At 26.3% G+C, this 18,917-nt stretch overlaps 4 protein-coding genes across 13 annotated transcripts in view; 2 read left to right on the top strand and 2 right to left on the bottom strand.

Annotated features, from left to right (window-relative positions):
- Positions 1-113: 113 nt before the first annotated feature.
- Positions 114-4,649, bottom strand: LOC103577485 (PC4 and SFRS1-interacting protein). The gene is made up of 9 exons (XM_008558138.3): positions 4,353-4,649; positions 4,062-4,132; positions 3,814-3,971; positions 3,274-3,440; positions 2,821-3,001; positions 2,376-2,474; positions 2,062-2,291; positions 1,728-1,980; positions 114-1,206 (listed from the first exon to the last, which is right to left on the bottom strand). Exons 1-9 carry the CDS (start codon positions 4,431-4,433, stop codon positions 1,097-1,099), a joined length of 1,350 nt encoding a protein of 449 aa, XP_008556360.1. The 5' UTR covers positions 4,434-4,649; the 3' UTR covers positions 114-1,096.
- An 829-nt stretch (positions 4,650-5,478) lies between these two features.
- LOC103577483 (carboxypeptidase B) lies at positions 5,479-10,388 on the bottom strand. 2 transcript variants are annotated; one of them, XM_008558136.3, is made up of 7 exons: positions 9,586-10,388; positions 9,324-9,518; positions 8,394-8,516; positions 6,855-6,988; positions 6,610-6,785; positions 6,317-6,548; positions 5,479-6,000 (listed from the first exon to the last, which is right to left on the bottom strand). In XM_008558136.3, the coding sequence occupies exons 1-7, from the start codon at positions 9,869-9,871 to the stop codon at positions 5,638-5,640; spliced, it is 1,509 nt and encodes a 502-aa protein (XP_008556358.1). In that variant the 5' UTR covers positions 9,872-10,388; the 3' UTR covers positions 5,479-5,637. The 2 variants fall into 2 exon arrangements, with proteins under 2 accessions (XP_008556358.1, XP_008556359.1); XM_008558137.3 differs by lacking the exon at positions 8,394-8,516 and having other exon boundaries at positions 9,586-10,293.
- Positions 10,389-11,807: 1,419 nt separating this feature from the next.
- On the top strand, positions 11,808-15,992 carry LOC103577486 (peptidyl-prolyl cis-trans isomerase 6). Of its 4 annotated transcripts, none has more exons than XR_001345378.1 (6): positions 11,810-12,093; positions 12,404-12,608; positions 14,052-14,254; positions 14,335-14,477; positions 15,535-15,620; positions 15,754-15,845. XR_001345378.1 is itself a non-coding variant. In XM_053737881.1 (6 exons), exons 1-5 carry the CDS (start codon positions 12,040-12,042, stop codon positions 15,563-15,565), a joined length of 639 nt encoding a protein of 212 aa, XP_053593856.1. In that variant the 5' UTR covers positions 11,810-12,039; the 3' UTR covers positions 15,566-15,612; positions 15,754-15,841. The 4 variants fall into 4 exon arrangements, 2 of the variants coding, with proteins under 2 accessions (XP_008556361.1, XP_053593856.1); XR_008403478.1 differs by having other exon boundaries at positions 15,532-15,620; XM_053737881.1 differs by having other exon boundaries at positions 15,532-15,612; positions 15,754-15,841.
- Positions 15,993-16,993: 1,001 nt separating this feature from the next.
- Positions 16,994-18,917, top strand: part of LOC103578181 (piezo-type mechanosensitive ion channel component) — a 59,224-nt gene continuing 57,300 nt past the window's right edge. For all 6 annotated transcript variants that reach the window (XM_053738014.1, XM_053738011.1, XM_053738015.1 and 3 more), the window contains exon 1: positions 16,994-17,437. The gene's annotated coding sequence lies outside the window, so the exon portion shown is untranslated. The remainder of the gene's footprint in view (positions 17,438-18,917) is intronic.

Genomic DNA, 18,917 nt, shown 5'->3' with positions numbered 1-18,917 from the left:
TTTTACAAAATTTAATATCTATAATTTTGATCAAAAATCTTTATATTTTTTAAATATTTATATCGACAATTTTTCAATGCTTTTATTTACTTTAAAAAATCGTTTAAACTTTAATTACTTGTTATTTTTACAAAGTAAAATTTATTTAGTTCAGAAAAATCGAAGAAAAAAATGATTTTATTGCTTGCATATGACAATTAAAAAAAAAAATGAATATTAATATTTATTTACATGTAATGGTCTAGTATAAAGTGAGTTATTACAATGTAATGATTTATTTTTTCTCATATTTATTATATATAATTCACTAACAGTCAATGACTCAATACAAAATAGTGAATATTTAAAATATCTAATTAATTAATTATTATTTTTAAAGTTTCACTTACTAATATTACGAAAAACAAAACGAAAAAAAAAAGAAAATAAAATAAACAAACAAAATAATTAAATGTAATGACGAATATAAAACAACATGAAGCTCTAGTTGAAAGTTGTATGAACGAAATATTAATATTTTATTATCTAGTATTTAAATATATAAGAAATAACTAGTAAATATGAAGAACTAAAATTTGCTGCTAAATGAAGACATTATATTAAATATATATAGTTATTTTAAACATAAGTCATTTGTAACTAAGACTTGTTGTTAAAAAAAATGAATTTGCGGTAGTTAAATTTTTATAGAATAATTACAATTATTATAATTATAATTATTAAATAAAAATCGCGTGATTTTTAAATCATTTATTATTTCACCAATTTAATTGTGCGTTATATCGCTCAGCTAATGGTGTTGCGTCGTAAATTGTCCTTGGAACAAACGTCACTCAGTTATCGAAGATAAATAAGTATATTTATTTCAAAATAATTAGATTGATTATTACGATTTAAAATCAGAATCAAAGAAATACCTCGAATATCTTTTGTTAGGCTTGTATATAAATATAAATATATTCATAATATATGAATATTATTTATCTTGGAAAACTTTAGGACCATTCATTCGAATAACGATTTGGTAACGGCAGAGATGGTTTATTTTTATTTATTATTATTTATTTATTTATCGTTATTATTTAATTGGTGAATGTTACTTGGAGGCTGGAGATGATGTTTCTTCAATCGATGAATCTCCTTCAGCTGCAGCATCATTTTGGGTGATTCCTTCGTCACCTGACACGTCATTGACATTTGCAGATTCTAATAAAATTTAAAAAAAAAATTATTATTAATAAATATAATAACTAGATATACAAATACATGAGTGATCGAATACTAGTTCTCTGATCGGGTACTGGGTTTCTTATCTTACCAGCATCGAAACTTAATTTGAGTATCTTTACAATCAGTCAAAACAAGCTAACTTCAGTCTCATGCTGTAAATAAATATAAGCAAGTGCGTTTATATAATAAAGTTTCTGCCTGCTAATTGAAGAAACTCGCGATTTAAACTCTGATACTTGTCACTTGTTTACTAGTAATTTCAGGCCATTAATTTTATTTATGTAAATAACAATTCTGACTATGATTAGATTTTTTAAAAATTAGTGTCAATAATAAATCACATGTATAGTTTCTGCTTAATTATAAATTTAAAATGACAATTAGGTCCCAATGCAGGTAATCATGAAAAATCTAGTGTAACTCAGGATGTCAGTCAACTTCACCCTGGTCTGAAATAGTTTGTTTTATCCCTTGTCACACAATATACTGTTACTTACCAGAATTCGTTGGATCAGCCATAAGTGAAAATATTTTTTCGTCAGACATATTTTTCGTAATTTCTTTAAACTGATTAACTTGTTCTGAAAATGTTTGCCAAAACGATTGACCATCCGGAATAGTAAACAATTCTTTAAATTTATTGTATATTCCTTCAGCTTTTTGTCTTATTTGTTCAGCTTTTTGTTTAAATGTTTTAATAGCTTCTTCAGACAAAGACCACTCTGATAAATTACCAACATATCTTCTTAACTATAAAGAAAAACAAAAAAAAATTAAATTCCATTATTCATTAATTTTAAAAACCAACATTCGATAGATATCTCTAATTACCCTTTTAACTGTTTCGACAATATGAGAATGTTTTTTCAGCGCTAGCGAATCTATTGAAAGACCAAGTATGTCGTCCATTGCTCGTAAACACTTATCAGTATCTGCTTGATCTAAAGATAAACATGACTTTATTTGAGCATCTAATTCTAATAATCGTTTCTCCATAGTATAGTGTTTGACTTTTAAATTATGATTTGTGTTCTCCTTGTTCATGAGCTTTTTATCGTCTTCTAAAATAATTCAATAATTTTATTAATAATTATTATTTTTAAAAACATTCAATTAAATATTTAAATATATATTTTTATATTTACTTTCTATACTCATTCTTTTTTTAGCATTTGACTGTGTCGATATATTTTCATTAGACTCATCGTGTTTATTAACTCGCCCTCTTGCTCGTCCAGTAGTTTCTTTATTAAATAAATTTATGTTTATATTTAATTTTATCAAATCGAAACTTTGACAATTAATAAAATAAATTTATTAAATAAGTCACTGAGCGGAAAAATATTTTCTCATCTCAATAATTTTTTTGTCAATTCAAAAATTTTCTCAACACGAAAAACTAATTATCAATTATTTTATAAAAATAAATTAATTGTTTTCACAAAAATATCTAATTAATTAAAATAATTACTTATGATTTTTTAATTAAGAGATGATAAATTATTTACTATTTTTTTTCGGCTCAGCTTCCAGTAAATATTTAATTTTATCTGACACAATATAAAAAAATAATTGTTTATAATTTTATACCTAAATCATATTCATCATCAGCAGAAAAATCAGCAAAACGTTTAGGTTTTATTTTTCTACCACTGCGACTTACAACTTCTTTCCCAGTTGTTTCTTCACCTTGAGAATCATTTCCCGCTTCTGTCACTGGTGTCGTTAATGTTTTACCTCGACCACGCTTTTTTTTTGTTTCTGGTGCATCCTGTAATTATTTAATACATACATAGATAAAATACTAAATCCCATGGAATTAAAACTTAATACAAACTGATATTTAAAATTAAAAAAAATAAATGTAAGGAATAATCGCACAAACTCATTAGTCTCAAGTTGAACTTGTCGGCAATTCCTTGTAATTAATATCGGGATTATTTATCATGATATACAAACTTAAATATTATCTTTCGATAAATAATCCCTTTTTTTATTAATTTAATTTTATTAATAATTATAAATAATAATAAATAAACTTACGGGAGTATTTGATATATTAAGTATAGATTTACGTTTTAAAGACTTCTTTTTATCACTTTCATCAATTACCAACGCTCCTGTTTCTATATCACTGTCTAATTGGACACCTGCAGAGGGCTCAGTTGTCGTTTGATTATTTTCTGGTTCTGATTCATCAGCAGCAGTGTCTACAAATTGTTAAATTTATTTTAATAATTTTTAATTAAAGTAAAAACCTCTGAGCCCGATCAATGCCATTAGCCGCTCACTTTAACTGATCAATGCGTTTTTATAATTTTTATAGAAAAAAATTCTAAGTTAAAAAGTACCGACGTCTAATAATTTTTTGATTTTTTTTATAAAGATAAATTATAAAAAAAAAAATAATTGAAAAAATTGCACCTGTAGTTTTTTAAATTTTCTACAAGTGCATAGTTTTATTTTTTATTTTTTTGTAATTTATTTGTTAGAAAAAAAATCCGAAAATAGTGAGTTCACTTCAGGATCATTTAAAAGTGACCGAGTAATGAGTCAGTTATTTAAATATTAATTATAAATTACCTTTAGTTTCAGTAATAGATGGAGTTTTATCTTCGTCTTTATCAAGATCTTGCTCGAGTTCCTGCATGCCTTCGAGAAACTTTTTAGCTTTGCTAGGCTTACCATATTTATCTTTATTGTCATGATACTCATATATTCTATCAATAGTACATTCACCCCTGCAATTAATAAAACAAAAGAAATAATTTAAACAAATGAATGACTACATTATTATAATTTTAAATGTAAACACAAAATGGAGAACGTACTTTTCACCAGTTCCATAAAAATACACCTCGTATTTCCCGTTTTTTTTATTTGAATCCGGTAGCTTTCGTATCTGAAATTATTTAAATATCATTTTTAAATTCACTCATAAAAATAACAAAATAAATTTTATTTTTATTTCCTATTCTATTTTTAAATCTTAGAAAAAAATTACTTTCCAAATGACTTTAGTAAAGGTGACAATAAAAAAAACAATAATAATTAATAATTATTATTAAACAATAGACATAATAATAATATTTACATGTAATTATTGTAAATAATAAACTCACTTTAGCTGGCCAAGGCGGGTAACCTCGAACTTTAGCGAATACTTTATCACCGACAACAAATTTTTTCATTAATTTAACCATTATTGGTTACGATATAATCGAAATAATATACAATTACTAAATATTGTTAGGAATTGTAACAATCAGTTGATGAATATTACGATATAAATTTGATGTTAAAGTAAATTAGTGTATAAAAACACTTGAGTTTATTGAACGAGCGACCATTTGCACAATAAACCTCGCAATATTTGTTGAGGAAACGTAAGAAGAGCAAGGGGATGATCAAAAAACATACGCGGGACGACGCGGCGTTGCCGGCAAATGGAGCCTGCGTGCCAACTACAATATTTGTGGTTGTATCGCATGAAAGTATTGGTGGTTCCCGCGCTTTTTTAAATTTTTAATGAGTGAATGTAGCAATCAGATTTAAAACTATAAATAAATAGAGTATTTAATTTAAAAAATAATATTTTTAAAAAATGCACTTGTGAATTTTTTAATTTTTTTAAATGTGTATTTTTTAAAAATTTTAGTTTATTAATTGTTTACTCTGTTTATTGATAATTTTAAATTTGTCTCTACATTCACACTCATATTTTTTAAGCTGGCGGGAAAAATTAACACGTGGTTTATTTAAATTTGGTTTGTTATTCACAAGTACAGAGACAACTTTAAGATTTCTTTTAAAAGGACAAGACTATTTTTTTTATTCAAATAAAAGGTACAGATGTCGTTTTTAGGAGTCATAGGAAATTTGGATTCTTTTTTGAGTCACGGGAAAGTCATTTAAAATAAAAAATTTATAAGATGACAATTGACAATTGTTTGTAACTTAGATATGAGTGTGAATGTATCAGACATGAGACATTTTTTTAATTTTAAATAAATTAATTAAAATAATAAAATTTAAAAAAACGCGCGCACTGATTTTTTATTTATCTAAATACGCATTTTTAAATTTTTATTCTAATTACATTTTATTTATTTACTAGAAAACTTAAAAAATTCCCAATTGTCAGTTACATTCACACTCATAATTATGATCGAGAGCTTAATTGCTCATTAAAATAATTAAAAATCATACCAGACTATTTTTATTTTTAAATAAAATACAAAATACGGCTTCTTTTTTAATTAAAAATTTATTAATAAACAGTCACAATAAATAATTATAATTAAACTTATATTATAAATAACCGTTAGAAAATATTTATAATGAATTATCACAAGCTCCCCAACCATAATTATATAAATAGACATAAATATTAGTGTAAATATAAATTTATACAGATTTACAAGCTTCAGTTATTGTTAAAACAGCAGCAAGTGCTTCTTTAGCAGTGGGAATTATGTAACGAGCTGGTAATATGAAGCCACTTTTACCCTTGTCGCGCAATTCGATCGTGTATGCATACTTGATCTTGAGTATCGCCTTGGCCCAGTCATCAGAACCACCAGCAGCTGCATAAAGTGTCGTTGCACTGTTCCCTACTGTATAAACGCTACCCGAACCACCAGCAGATTTCATTGCTGAGGCCGATTGTTGTCCCACACGTTCTAAATCTGCGTAATCTGGTGGCACTCTTCTGTCATAGCCCCAAGGATACAAAATATATTGACCGTAGCTGTGGAATGATAAATATGCCTACGAAAAAAATTTATTTATTTATTTATATTTTCCTGAAAAGCATAATAATAACATCAGGTACAGCCGAACTCTATTATCTCGGAACTTCCCCTGAATCTTGACCCCCAATATGAGCTACGCTGTCTCCCACCCGATGCTAGGTCTGTATATTTATCTATGCATCACTCATGTAGGTGTAAGAGCGCATGCGTCATAGTTTAGGTTTTAAGGGAGAAAGGGCATCCGTTAACTCGAAAATTTAAATAAATTTCCGCTCCTTCGTAGAGTAACTGTCCGAGTTAATGGAGTTTGACTGTAATATTATGATTACTACCTTGAAATTAGCAGCACTAGCTTCGAAGAAATTTTTCATTGCTGCTGTTTCAGGCTCCGAAAAAGGCCCAGTACCAGCAAAAATTTCTCTACATGGTTGCTTACTGGTACCGAGACCTCCCCATCGGTACCCAAAATTTCTATTCAAATCTACGCCAATACATACGCCACCTTTTTCGGGACTGCTACGATTTTTACGCCACAATCTGTCCCCTCGGAAACTATACTCGTAACTGCAATTGAAAAAATATTTTATTTTTCAAATTAAATTACATTTATAAATAATCAACTCACCCATCGGGATTGACAACAGGCAAAATGTAATAGTCAGCTTGAAGCTCATCGCTGTTTTCGACCAAATAATTTATAATATATGTCACGGATGCAGGGGAAATCCACTCACGAGCATGAATACCACCGTCTATCCAAATCGCAGGCACATTTGGATCGCCTTTACTTATGCGCAAGACCTTAATTATTTAATAAATTAGCAAAGTTGTTTTAAGGATTAATATATATTTTATATATCTATGAGATACCTTAAGAGCTCTGCCTTCGACAGAATTTCCAATCGTCATTACTGAACATAAATCAGGAAATGTGTCAGCGAGGTAGTCCAGAAAACCGTGAATGTCTTCCAGGCGGTGATAACTTGACCACTCCATACGATGACCTGATCGAAACTTTGTTTTATCGAAATAACTTTTGGTAAAAGCTTATTAATTATTTTCAACCATCACACATACAAGTAAGACATCTTTTTATTTTTATTATATTCTATTCTAAATATGTAATTTTAATAAGATTTGTAAATAAAAAAATTAATTTCAAATTTTTATGAAGGAGGGGCAAAACGGGGTACCCTCAAAATTTTATAAAAAAAAATTGTTTTTTAAAGATTCAAAAATTACTTTTGTAAATATAATTGAGTATTAATTTTTATTTTAGTGTTATTTGATTTTTTTCATCAATTTACAATAAGAGAATTCCCAGGGTGAAAATATTTCAGATGTATTTCAATAATCAACTCGAAAATATTTACAATTTTTAAATTTAATTAACTTTTGCTTTTAATATAAAGTAGGCTGTTAAACTTTTTCAAAAATCGAAAGTATAAGTTTAAAAATTATAATAACTTGTTTTATGACAAAAACTATAAAAAATTTATTTTTTCCTTCACATTCAATGATTACATGAACTGTAATTTTTATTTATGCAAATTTCTTATAAAAAATTAAATTTACTCAAAACTATTTAATTAATTTCCAAAAATTTTTTTTTCCCTTTTCGGTAACCCGTTTGCCCCTTCTTTATAAAATTAAAAATAATAAATACTGCAAACATCAATATTAAAATAAATATAAATTCATCCGAGTAATATAAATATATATAATTATAAATATAAATAAAAATAATAAACGTCAGTAATTTATTTTCATACTTAATAATTCCGTTTGATATGTAATGAAAGTTAATTGAAATGAAAATCAATTTAAAATAAATTATTTGAATCGCGATTATTTAAACGCATTCAAAATATTAATTAATATTTTTTTTAATATTCATAATAAAAATAATTATCTGAAAGACGTCATTACCCTGATTAAAAGAAACGATTCGAAACGATTTGTAATGTTAAACTTCCATCAGAATGTCGATTCAAACGTATTCAACGTATTCAAAATCATTAAAAAGTATTTAAAATTTTTTTTTTGGAATCGTTTCAAATCGTTTCTTTTAATAAGGGTTAGTACACTGTGAAAAATTCCCATTAAATTTTACTATAGGTGTATTGTAACCCCGGACCATAAGAAAACTGATACAACATTTACAAGTGTCCCATAGTAACCGTATGCGCATAGGTCCCAATTGTGTCGTCTGCGCATACCGTTTACTATGGGATACTTGTAAATTTTGTACCAGTTTTCTTATGGTCCGGTGTTAGAATACGCCCATAGTAAAATTTGTTGGAAATTTTTCAGTGTATATTTGTGATATTTGAATGATATTAGGAAAAAATTGAATGAAATAAATAGCAGCGGGTTTGATTTGAATGGGACAAGAAGCACAAAGCTCACCCTTGTAATGCCAAAGGCCTTTTCCATCACCATGTACACTAGCTACAGGATAACGAAGAGGAGCACGAGGACGTAAAATAAAATTACGCCGTAATTTGACTTCCTTCCACCAAGAATAACGAGCTAGAAAATTTTACACCTTTTTTTTTAAACCCAGAGTATGGGAAGTAAGCAAAGTTTTATCAATCATAATAATAATAATAGATCTCATTATTATTATAATTAATTCCGATTGACGATTTGTTTTCTTTTATTTGAAAATCAAAGCCAAGTATAGAATAAAAATGAAAAGAAATTGCAGATGTAAGTGAGTGATAATCAAAACACGTGTGAAAAGTCGACATATAAACTGGGTAACTGTTATGTTAATAAGTATTGTCGATCGAGCATGAAACTGGGTTATCCTTTCGTCTCCAACTGAGGTTGATAACCCCATTTAATAAAATCACACTCGACTTATTATTTTATTTTTTAATTATCAAATCCAATACCCAAGCATTTATTATAAGTCTATGCATTTATCATGGCATTGATTAATCCTTTCAAAATTACAGACTACTTTATCGTATAAATATATAAATTATATAAGGACTAAATTAACCATCACGTAGAAATAATTATTTAAAGGGTTAATCCAAAATAAAGTATCGCTATATTATAATTAGTGATCCCTGGTAATAAAATACCAGCATTATAATCCTTGACATAAAAATCCAGGACTAAAAAATCAAAACAAATATTAATAGTTGATCAGAATTCATCAGGAATTATCAAAACTTCTTTGAATTTTTTTAATTCCCCAAAAAAATCCATGACAAACATCGACAATTTATCAGGATTTTTTGGTATATTTTTGTAAGGATAAAATTACCAGGATTTTATTGTCTTGGATATTATAACCAGTTACGTATAATTAGTATAAAGATGTACCTTTTCTTCCTTCAAGTTCTTCGATTTCTTCTGCTGACGGCTGCGGGTTTTCTTGATCTATAGCTTGTTGGATGTCAGGTATAACGACATCATATTTAACCTGTCGTTCGCGTAAGAAACGTGACACACGTGGAATCATATCTGGACGGACAAGGACATCAACCGTAGAATCATTTCCAGTCCACTTTACAACTTCTGTTATCATAAATAATTATTATTATAAGAATTTTTAAATTATTTTGTAGAGAAAATAAAATCATACCTCCAGTGTCTTGAAGAAAAGACACAAAATCGGCCTGTTCATTGTCGGCGAGTACTCGCCATAATTGTGACCCTTCATAAGTTACTTTTTCTTCAGGAATTTCAACGGCCTTGACAATGACTGCGTCAACGACATCACTACTGGCTTCGATAGGAACACCATCAAACTCACGTAATCCCGTAAAATTAACAGCATCGGGTTTTATTTTCTCAGGGATTACCAGCGACTGTACTGAGTAAGTGACAACAAATAAATAAATAATAAAACACAAACTTTTGAACTTCATTTCAAACGAAAAATAGGCGAACCTCGGACCCAAACTGACCTTGTGAGCGAGTTGAGCGGCCTTTTATAATATTCGCTCGAGTTAAATAACGGTATGTGCCGCAAACAACCGATTACCTTTCTTCGATGTGTCTTATAAACTTATGGTTGTTATTTATTTTCTATCGTGTAAGACCTACACTGCGGGTGTTATGGAACCGTTGGACTGGCACTGAAAAAAATACGAGAAACAGTACAAACAAGATAAATGTTGTCAAATGTTTATATGAAAAAGGGAGAAAGAAGTAGGAAGGATTAAAAAACAAGCGAAACGATTAACGGATAATGATCGTATGGAAAAAATTAGTATCATTAACATCATCACCATCATCATCTTCTTTTCCAACGGTACAAACTTTTTGTCATGTCTTTGGATTTTTAAATTGAGGCTTATGGCCGACTGTAATACAAACGAACAATGGTTTATTTATATCTGTACTATGTACTGAGTATATTTAATACAAAAAAATATTTTTATCTAGTACTAGTATTATTATTATACGATAATGAAGTTAGACGACGTCTAATAATTTTTTGAATTTTTCAAAACGATAAATTATAAAAAAAAAAATATTTTAAAAAATTGCACTTAGTGTTTTTTTAATTTTCTATTTGTGCATATTTTTAGTTTTTTTTTTTTTCTAATTGATTTGTGGAAAAATAAATCTGAAAATTTATGATTATCTACTGACTCAAGGATCATTATTATCATTAACTTTTCTTCATTATAATTATTTGAATATTTTAGTTTTGAGCGAAACTTTTTTTTTATGTCCACTGGTAATTTATAAGGAAAAATTTTGAGTATCGCTATAAATCTCGTGTTTTGTTATTTAAGTATTTAAAATTTATTTAATTTATCAATATTTTTACTCGAAAAAATAATTTAGATCCTTAAATCTAAAATTTTTGAATTCTTTATAAAATCTTGTAATTTCTTTTAAAATCAAAATTTTGAATTTTCAGTTAAATTTGCTTTTTTGGTTTTGATCTACATAGATCGTAATAATTTAAAATTAGATCTACATAAGTCTAAAAAAAAGAATAATTTCGATTTCCGTAAATCAAAATTATTGTTTCCAAAAACGGTAACATAAAAATTAATATTCTGAATTTAGCCGTCTAATAATTTTTGACTCTACTTCAAAACTATAAATTATAAAAAAAAAATATTTCAAAAAATTGCACCTATAGTTATTTGAATTTCCTACATGTGCATATTTTCACTTCTTCTTTTTCATAATTACCTAATTAAAAAAAAAAAAAGTTTGTTAATTGTCAGCTAACCAAGATAACAAAAATTTCAAATCTCTGCAAATTAAACAATATTAACATTATAAATTAAAATTTTCCATCTAATATTAAATCCAGAGTAAATTTATCAGAACTTCAATAAACAAAAATTAACTTTCAACCTCCACAGCTATTAAATTGTTAGGTCTACAGTGTTTACTGATAAGTTCATGAAATGTAGGCTATTTTAAAAACTCACAAAGAACTTTTTTAAAAAATGGAAAATAAATAAAGTAGTGAATGAATGAGATAACAAGTTCGTCATAACAATATTAATTAATAATAGTAAAGAAGAATATTAATAATAAAAAAAAAATTAATAACAATAACAATAATATTTATATTTATATTATTATTATTATTATTATTTAAATAAAATGTCACAATGAAGATGATAAAATAATCTAGTAGAAACTGCTATGAGCTATATTTCACCAAGTACAGTATATTGTGCGACATAGTTAAATCATTTAAAGACGATTGAGACGATACGAGGGCAACAGCGTAATATTGCAGCCCCCGCACGTTCACTAAGTTAACATAGCAAAGTATGTATATAACATATACTTGTTGTGCTGAGTTTGGTTGTCGACGATTCCAGCCGCGGATTGATATATACGCTGCTGGTGCCTGACGACCACATTTTTGTCGAGTATACTTCTTATACGTCAACGTTTCTCATTCAGGCGGATTAATATATAACGTGGGTGATATTTAACACGTCGACGTGGAGTGGTCCTGCTTTCACCGTCACTAAGTACTACATTTAAATCTAAGTATTTCTCAAAGAACGAGCATCACTATTTATATTCCCCGCACAACGAATTAATATTCAACATGAAGCTATTATTTATAATAGTTTCAGCTATTGTTGCTTGTTCCAATGTTCAGGTAAAGTATTTTTGTTTTTATTTCATTTTTTTATGGGTTATTATAATTAGTCTGGTATTTTTTTTTATATTTAAATTAATGCGCGCTTTTAATTTGCAAGCGTTAATTTTTTTTTGCTACAACTTATTGATTTTTGTGAAATTAATTGATTAGATTAGCAAAGTCGAAGTCCCTTAAGTTGACGGGTAAATTAGGGGAACAAAACGGATGATTTGTTGATATATTCTATATATTTATAAGGTTTCCGTATGTAGAAAAAAAAAAAAAAATTTAAGGATTGATAAAAAAGAAAAATTGTCATTTGTTACAGGCGTCGACGTACAAAATCACTGACCAAGTTTTCCTAGACATTATGATTGACGATTATCCAATTGGCAGAATAGTAATTGGGTTGTTCGGAGATGCTGCTCCAAAGACTGTTAAAAATTTCTTGACAATTGCGACGGAAGGAATCAATGGAAGAACTTATGCAGGATCAAAGTTTCATCGTGTGATCAAGAAATTTATGATACAAGGTAATTTTAATTAAATTAGTGTCAATTTTATTGCTACAAAAGGGGTGACTTTTTGCGGATTAACTTTGTCTCTACATAAAAAAAGATTGACGTTTTATTTATAATCGAACATATTATTTTTTTTTAATGAATATCGAGTTTTTTTCTGAGTATGCAGGCATTTGAAATTTATGCTGATGATTTTGTAATGAAGTTACGATAATTATTGATCCATAATTTGAATTTAAAAGTAACTTGAACACTTTTAATTGTTGTACTATTTTTATAAATTTTAATGTAATCTAATTTATATTTTACAATCCGTATGTCGATTTTGTATTTTTTTGCGACATTTAAAACCAGAAAAAAATAAAAGCTAAAGTTAACTCATGAAACTTTTCGGTCTTTTCATGTGGCTTCGGTTCATGTGTTATTTGGAGCTTTGAGTGTTCGATATTTTTACAATGAAAAACAACGAACAGTAAACAGATTAATGCTCAAGCAATTAACATCAATAAATTATTTCTGTTTATTCTATTACAACAATTAATTTTAAATAAATAAAACAATTTTGATTTCAAACAAGTATTAATTCCAAGGAACTTGTGATCGCGGAAATTATTCAGCATGCGCCAAAAATTAGTGAAATTGTTTTATTGGATACTATAATATTTGTCAAGTACGATATGATCTTTATCATCATAATGCCAACTGTACATGAGATATTTAATAATATTTAAAAAATTTTTAAATATCAACTTTATATCTGTCAAAGTCTAGACCATGATTTTAATTTATTAAACCATTTATTATTTCTGTTTTACTGTCTGATTTATAATGTAATTTTTACCAACACTTGCAGTATTCAAAACGATCGAATTTCGAGAAAAATAACTGGAAAAATTTATAACATTTTTTTTTATTAAAACAGCAGAAAATTCCAATAAAATATAAATAATAGAATTGGAGTTAAAACTCTCTACAGATTTATTGTATTTTTTTCTATATCTGTTATTTAATATCACTTATCGGAAAAAAACGAAAGTCAACTAAAAGCCCCTCGTTTATTCATAAGTGAATGACTTCATTAGATTACTTTTTTTTTACATTTAAATTAAGAAAAAAAAATAATCATCAAATCATAAAATAAAAAAAAAAAATAATAAATCGTCCGAAAGTTATATATCGATTTTTGAAAATAAATCCAAGTCACCTCATTTTATACCACAAATCAATTATAAATTTTTCTATTTCAATTTTCCTTTTATCTCCAATAGCTTTCAATCTGAAATTCTCAACCAATCAAATTACCCTAAATTATTTTGTATAAATTTTTGATACCTTCAAAAACTCAATCATTTAATTTTAAAAAAACACTTTCAATTAGTAAATAAAAAATGAATCTCAATAGATTATATATTTAATCATGTCTTTAATTATTAATGTCTTCTTGTATGATTTAAGGTGGAGATATTGATAAAGGTGATGGGTCAGGATCAATAAGTATCTACGGAAAGTACTTCGAAGATGAAGATTCTGGTTACAATCACAATGGACCAGGTTTCGTCAGCATGGCCAATGCAGGAAAGAATACAAACGGCTGTCAATTTTTCATTACAACCGTCGCAACGCCATGGCTTGACGGTGTTCATACTGTTTTCGGAAAGGTATACTCACTATTTACTTCCTTACCACCAAATTAAACAACTAATCTAATAAATAAAAATATTTATTAAACAATTCGCAGGTTATTGAAGGTCAAGATGTACTTTTTAAAATAGAGCAGACTAAAACCGACGTAAATGATGCACCAGTATCACCAGTCGTTATTCTCAAGAGCGGAAAACTTCCCGCAACTGCTCCATTTTTCATCTCCGATGATCCCTACGAGTAAAAAAAAATTACATTACAATATAATAACTCACTAATATTATTTTTATCTAAAATTACAATTAATAAATAAAATATAAATTAATTATAAGTAAAGTAGAAGCCAGTGTAGAAATAGTTAAAAATTTGACGCTGTAATTGATGCTTGTAAAAAAATGATTTTGCTATAATTTTTTATAAATCAATTAAAAGACTTGGAGAAAGTTAAAAAAAAGAGAAAAAAAAACAATGAATGTCAAGGACTACGTGTAGTACTTGTTAGTGGATTACTCATATCATTATATGTTGGTTGACCTAGATATTTAAATCCCTAGACAACGCGATGGTCTTCACCCATGTAAAGTCTTGCTATTACGTGAGCAAATAACAGCTAAGTGACATTAACATTACTATTGTACATCAAAATACGTTTGTCGATCTATTAGCATCCGTAAATTGTAAAATCGGTTATGATTTAAAGCCACTAGGTCACTTGTGAATTAGACTATCCGAATAATATTTCAATGGCGACGAATTAGAACCGGTTGGTTCAACAGATAACAGACACGTACACTACTGCAACAACAGCTACTACTATTACTGTAGGTCATTTAAATTGATCAATCATAATTTATAAATTATATTAAATTATTATTTACAATTTATTTTAAGTTGATCTATAGATAGTCCTATCAATTTACGAAAATTTTTCACTCACAATTACATTAAAAATTTATTATTATCAATGCTCTTTATTATCTGTTTTATTTCGTCTCAGTTATTATTGTAACGCTGACTTTTTTTTTTTTTTTTTTTTTTTTACTTTAATAGAGTTAATATTAACACTTAGGTCTACTTGAAAGCCAACTGAAAATTAAATTTATATATATTTGTATAAATATATTTATTAAATTTTTCAGAATTATAATAATAAAAATAATAAGTATTAATGATTTTATAAATTTTAATATGAAAGATTAAAAAGTATTTTTAAAATAAAATATAATCACTTGAAAAATTAATTAATTATTTATGGGGTTAATTTATTTTACAATTTTTTTTTTTTTTTTTTAAGTAGTAAAAATGTAACAGTAATTGATGAGCTCTAGACACCACCGTACTCTTTAATCCTTTTAGAGTAGAGTTATTTTTAAATGTAAGACCGTAAGTAATTTATTTTTAAATTTTCCCGCATTAAAAACTTCAATTTAAATAGATTGTGGTTTTTAATAAGGAGTTAATTTTAACACTAAAGTAAAAGAAAATATAAATCTAAATATTATTTAAAATTTTATAGTGTTTGGGCATGGATCAAAGCAACTTTCATTCCATTATCATTCAGTTTTTCAATTCTTGGATTTTTCCACTGGGTAATGAAACAATTAGACTCGTCTTGCATCTCATTACAGGAAGCTGAGAAATTGTATAAACAAGATTAATTATAATTAAATTTATCACAAATAATTAATTGATAACATTTATACAATCATCTTTAACTCATTGTAAAAATAAAAGCGTATTGACAATCATTTGAATAAAAATAAATGTTTGATACTTTTAAATTTTCCCAGAAAACCAGAGTTTTAGCTTGGAAATTCGAATGAAACTTGATATCTCGATGACGTACAGTAGATATAAAAAATTTGAGTCAAACTTTTTAGCTCTGATACATTAAATAGCATATAGATATGACGTTAAAACAAAGCTGCTATTTGATGTCAAGTTAATATGTGATTTTACGATGGGAGAGCGAAAGATTGACGTGAAATTTTTTATGTGGATTGAAACTCATTGAGATGTCAAATGTTTAATTCCAGTATTTGAGTAAAATGTTGATCATTTAGAAAGTTCTCATTGAAGTCAATTTTTGCTACTTTATTTTTTTTTATCTCACGTAGAGATTTTTCTTACAAAGCTGACGACAGGTTATCATAAATTTATGAAAATGACAATTTTTTGCGGTCAACTTTCCATCAACTAATGGATGCCAGCTTTTACCCCCAATTTTCTTAGAAAGTTGTCATCAATTTATACAAATGCCAATTTTCGCAGCCAACTTGACAACAAGTTGTTACCAGCTTGCTGCCAACTTGGCTATCAGGGTAATTGTCCTCATCATTATCAATTGATAATAAGTTAGGAATCTGCGTAATATATATCAAATATGATAAATATATAATATGATATATATTTTTTAATTTAATTAACTAATATTATTGTATAAAAGCCATACATATAATTGATTTAAAATTTTATTTAAAAAATTCATGAGCTTACAGATTTGATATTGACTTTATCAAAATTATTCGTATGAAAATTTAAATTTAAATTTAAACATTAAAAAATATACGACTTGTTGCGTGACGGTAAAGCTGCTGACTAAATATTAAAGACTCTAATTTCTTCTTTGTCAACTATTTATCATTATTATTATTATTATTATTGTTTTATTTTTCACTGTCATTCGTAAAGCCTACGCGTGTATTCATTAAATGTTAAAATGTTTTAGTTTTCAGTTGTCACCGGTTGACCGTGAGTGGCTGGTCGCGTAATTATCATAATTATTAACATTACATATATATGTATATGTAGATATTTATTTATCTAGAAAAGTGGTCTTACATAATTTATAAATATTACAAAATATTAAATATATAAAAATTATTGAATTTATTTACTGTATTAGTCGATAATTTAAACGATTTTTAAACGTGGATTCATAACCAATATGATGCCGGTTTTAAATACTCACACGTTTTATTATCAGTGACTTTTACTTGTGACTCGTAATAATTATACGTAATTATATCTTAAAAAAATGTGAAGAAATAAGTTGATAAATAGTTAACTGACTAATTAAAAATAATTAATGATAATTAAGTATGATTTTTTTTTTTAAGTGAACATTTTTTGAAAATTAGCTGGTTGAAAGGACGAAAAGTTTAAAAATATATTTGAAGGTGATAATTATATTTAATGAGGTAAATATTGATTGTTTATGATGTTCAATGTACAAACGTGATATTAAATGTTATATATATTTATATTATGTCAGCTGACTCGTGTATAAGTAATCGATCCAACAAAAGAGTTGACAAAATTTTTTTTTATTTTTTAAATTTATGTATTTTAAAATTAATTTTTTTTTTTAGTTGTAACAAATTTTGTTTGACGAGTATTTAAATTGAATATTAATTTTGGTATATATTACTTTTAAATACGAAGAAAATATTTGAATAAATTGATGTTTAAATTTTTATTATGGTGACAGTGACATAAGAAAACTCTAATTTTTTATATTTAAGTAAATAGATTTTAAAATAATAGAAAAATATTTTTAAATAAAAAAAAATGATGAAAATTTTTATTTGAATATTCAAAAATTTGTTTATAAAAACAAAAAGTTTTAAATGTCTATTATTTTTAGTATAATTATTTATTTATTTTGAATTAATTAACACCATTTAAATTATACTAGAAAGTAAACACCTGATAATTTTTTTTGTAAACAAATTCATTATTTTAAAATGTCAAAAATTCAAAAATTTAAATTTACAGATTTTTTATTTTATAACTGAATTTGTTTATTCAAAAATTAATAAATTATCAAATTTATGTTGCATTCAATATCATTATTAATAATTTAAATAATTAAATTTTCTGTTAAATAATTATTGCAATTAAAAATATAAACATCAAGACTTCAAAAACTCGTATAAATTTTTGATGATCCTGCAGTTAGCAGACAATTGACAATTTTCATATTTTTTTTCAACAATTTAAAAAAAAAAATATGTACATGTAGAAAATTTAAAAAACTCTAGGTGCAATTTTTCAAAATATTTTTTTTTATAAATTTATCATTTTTTAAAAAATTCAAAAATTATTAGACGCTGGATAATTTTAGCATCATATTTCTTTCCATTATCAACAAATTTATTATTTAAAAATTGTAAGTTTTTTGCTGCATTTATTACCCTAGTTTTAATTCCATACAAAATAATATATACATATATATACAACATTGAAAAATAAAATAAATCATTAGAGTACACAGTTAAAAATAATTCTTATCATTTTCCAATTGTTATTTTTGATATATCATCGATATTGTATCAACTTATATTTTATTTCCCTGTCATAGCGATAGTGTTCACACAAGATTAATCAAACATATATATATACATACATATATGTATATATATACCCCGCATATACTTATATTATTCTTTTTAATAGTCACCAAGTAAAGTATGCAGATACTTCCTGCATGAGTGATTAAATGCAGCGCATAAACATGTAATGAAAGATAATTAACTGTAAAAGAACATAAAATTAGTAATACACTGATAGAAAATAAAACTGCTAAAGAAACAGGGTCATAAAAATAATTCACACAAATATGAGTAACTCTTAAATTAAATGATGAACTAATATTATTTGTTTTCATAAGATAAAGAT

This window comes from Microplitis demolitor, chromosome 4, assembly GCF_026212275.2.
Source record: "Microplitis demolitor isolate Queensland-Clemson2020A chromosome 4, iyMicDemo2.1a, whole genome shotgun sequence".
NCBI classification, from domain to species: Eukaryota; Metazoa; Arthropoda; class Insecta; order Hymenoptera; family Braconidae; genus Microplitis; species Microplitis demolitor.
The sequence above is the reverse complement of the archived record's forward strand: the minus strand, read 5'-3'. Positions and strand labels throughout refer to the sequence as shown.

Coding starts and splice junctions, on each gene's coding strand:
- LOC103577486 (XM_008558139.2), top strand. CDS start 12,040: ATGAAGCTATTATTTATAATAGTTTCAGCTATTGTTGCTTGTTCCAAT. Junction 14,255..14,334: donor TTCATACTGTTTTCGGAAAG/GTATACTCACTA, acceptor AACAATTCGCAG/GTTATTGAAGGTCAAGATGT. Junction 14,478..15,753: donor ATCTCCGATGATCCCTACGA/GTAAAAAAAAAT, acceptor AAAATTTTATAG/TGTTTGGGCATGGATCAAAG.
- LOC103577483 (XM_008558136.3), bottom strand. CDS start 9,871: ATGAAGTTCAAAAGTTTGTGTTTTATTATTTATTTATTTGTTGTCACT. Junction 9,519..9,585: donor TTTTCTTCAAGACACTGGAG/GTATGATTTTAT, acceptor TTATGATAACAG/AAGTTGTAAAGTGGACTGGA. Junction 6,549..6,609: donor CCTGTTGTCAATCCCGATGG/GTGAGTTGATTA, acceptor TTTCAATTGCAG/TTACGAGTATAGTTTCCGAG.
- LOC103577485 (XM_008558138.3), bottom strand. CDS start 4,433: ATGGTTAAATTAATGAAAAAATTTGTTGTCGGTGATAAAGTATTCGCT. Junction 3,972..4,061: donor TTTTATGGAACTGGTGAAAA/GTACGTTCTCCA, acceptor TATTAATTGCAG/GGGTGAATGTACTATTGATA. Junction 1,981..2,061: donor TTGTCGAAACAGTTAAAAGG/GTAATTAGAGAT, acceptor TTTTCTTTATAG/TTAAGAAGATATGTTGGTAA.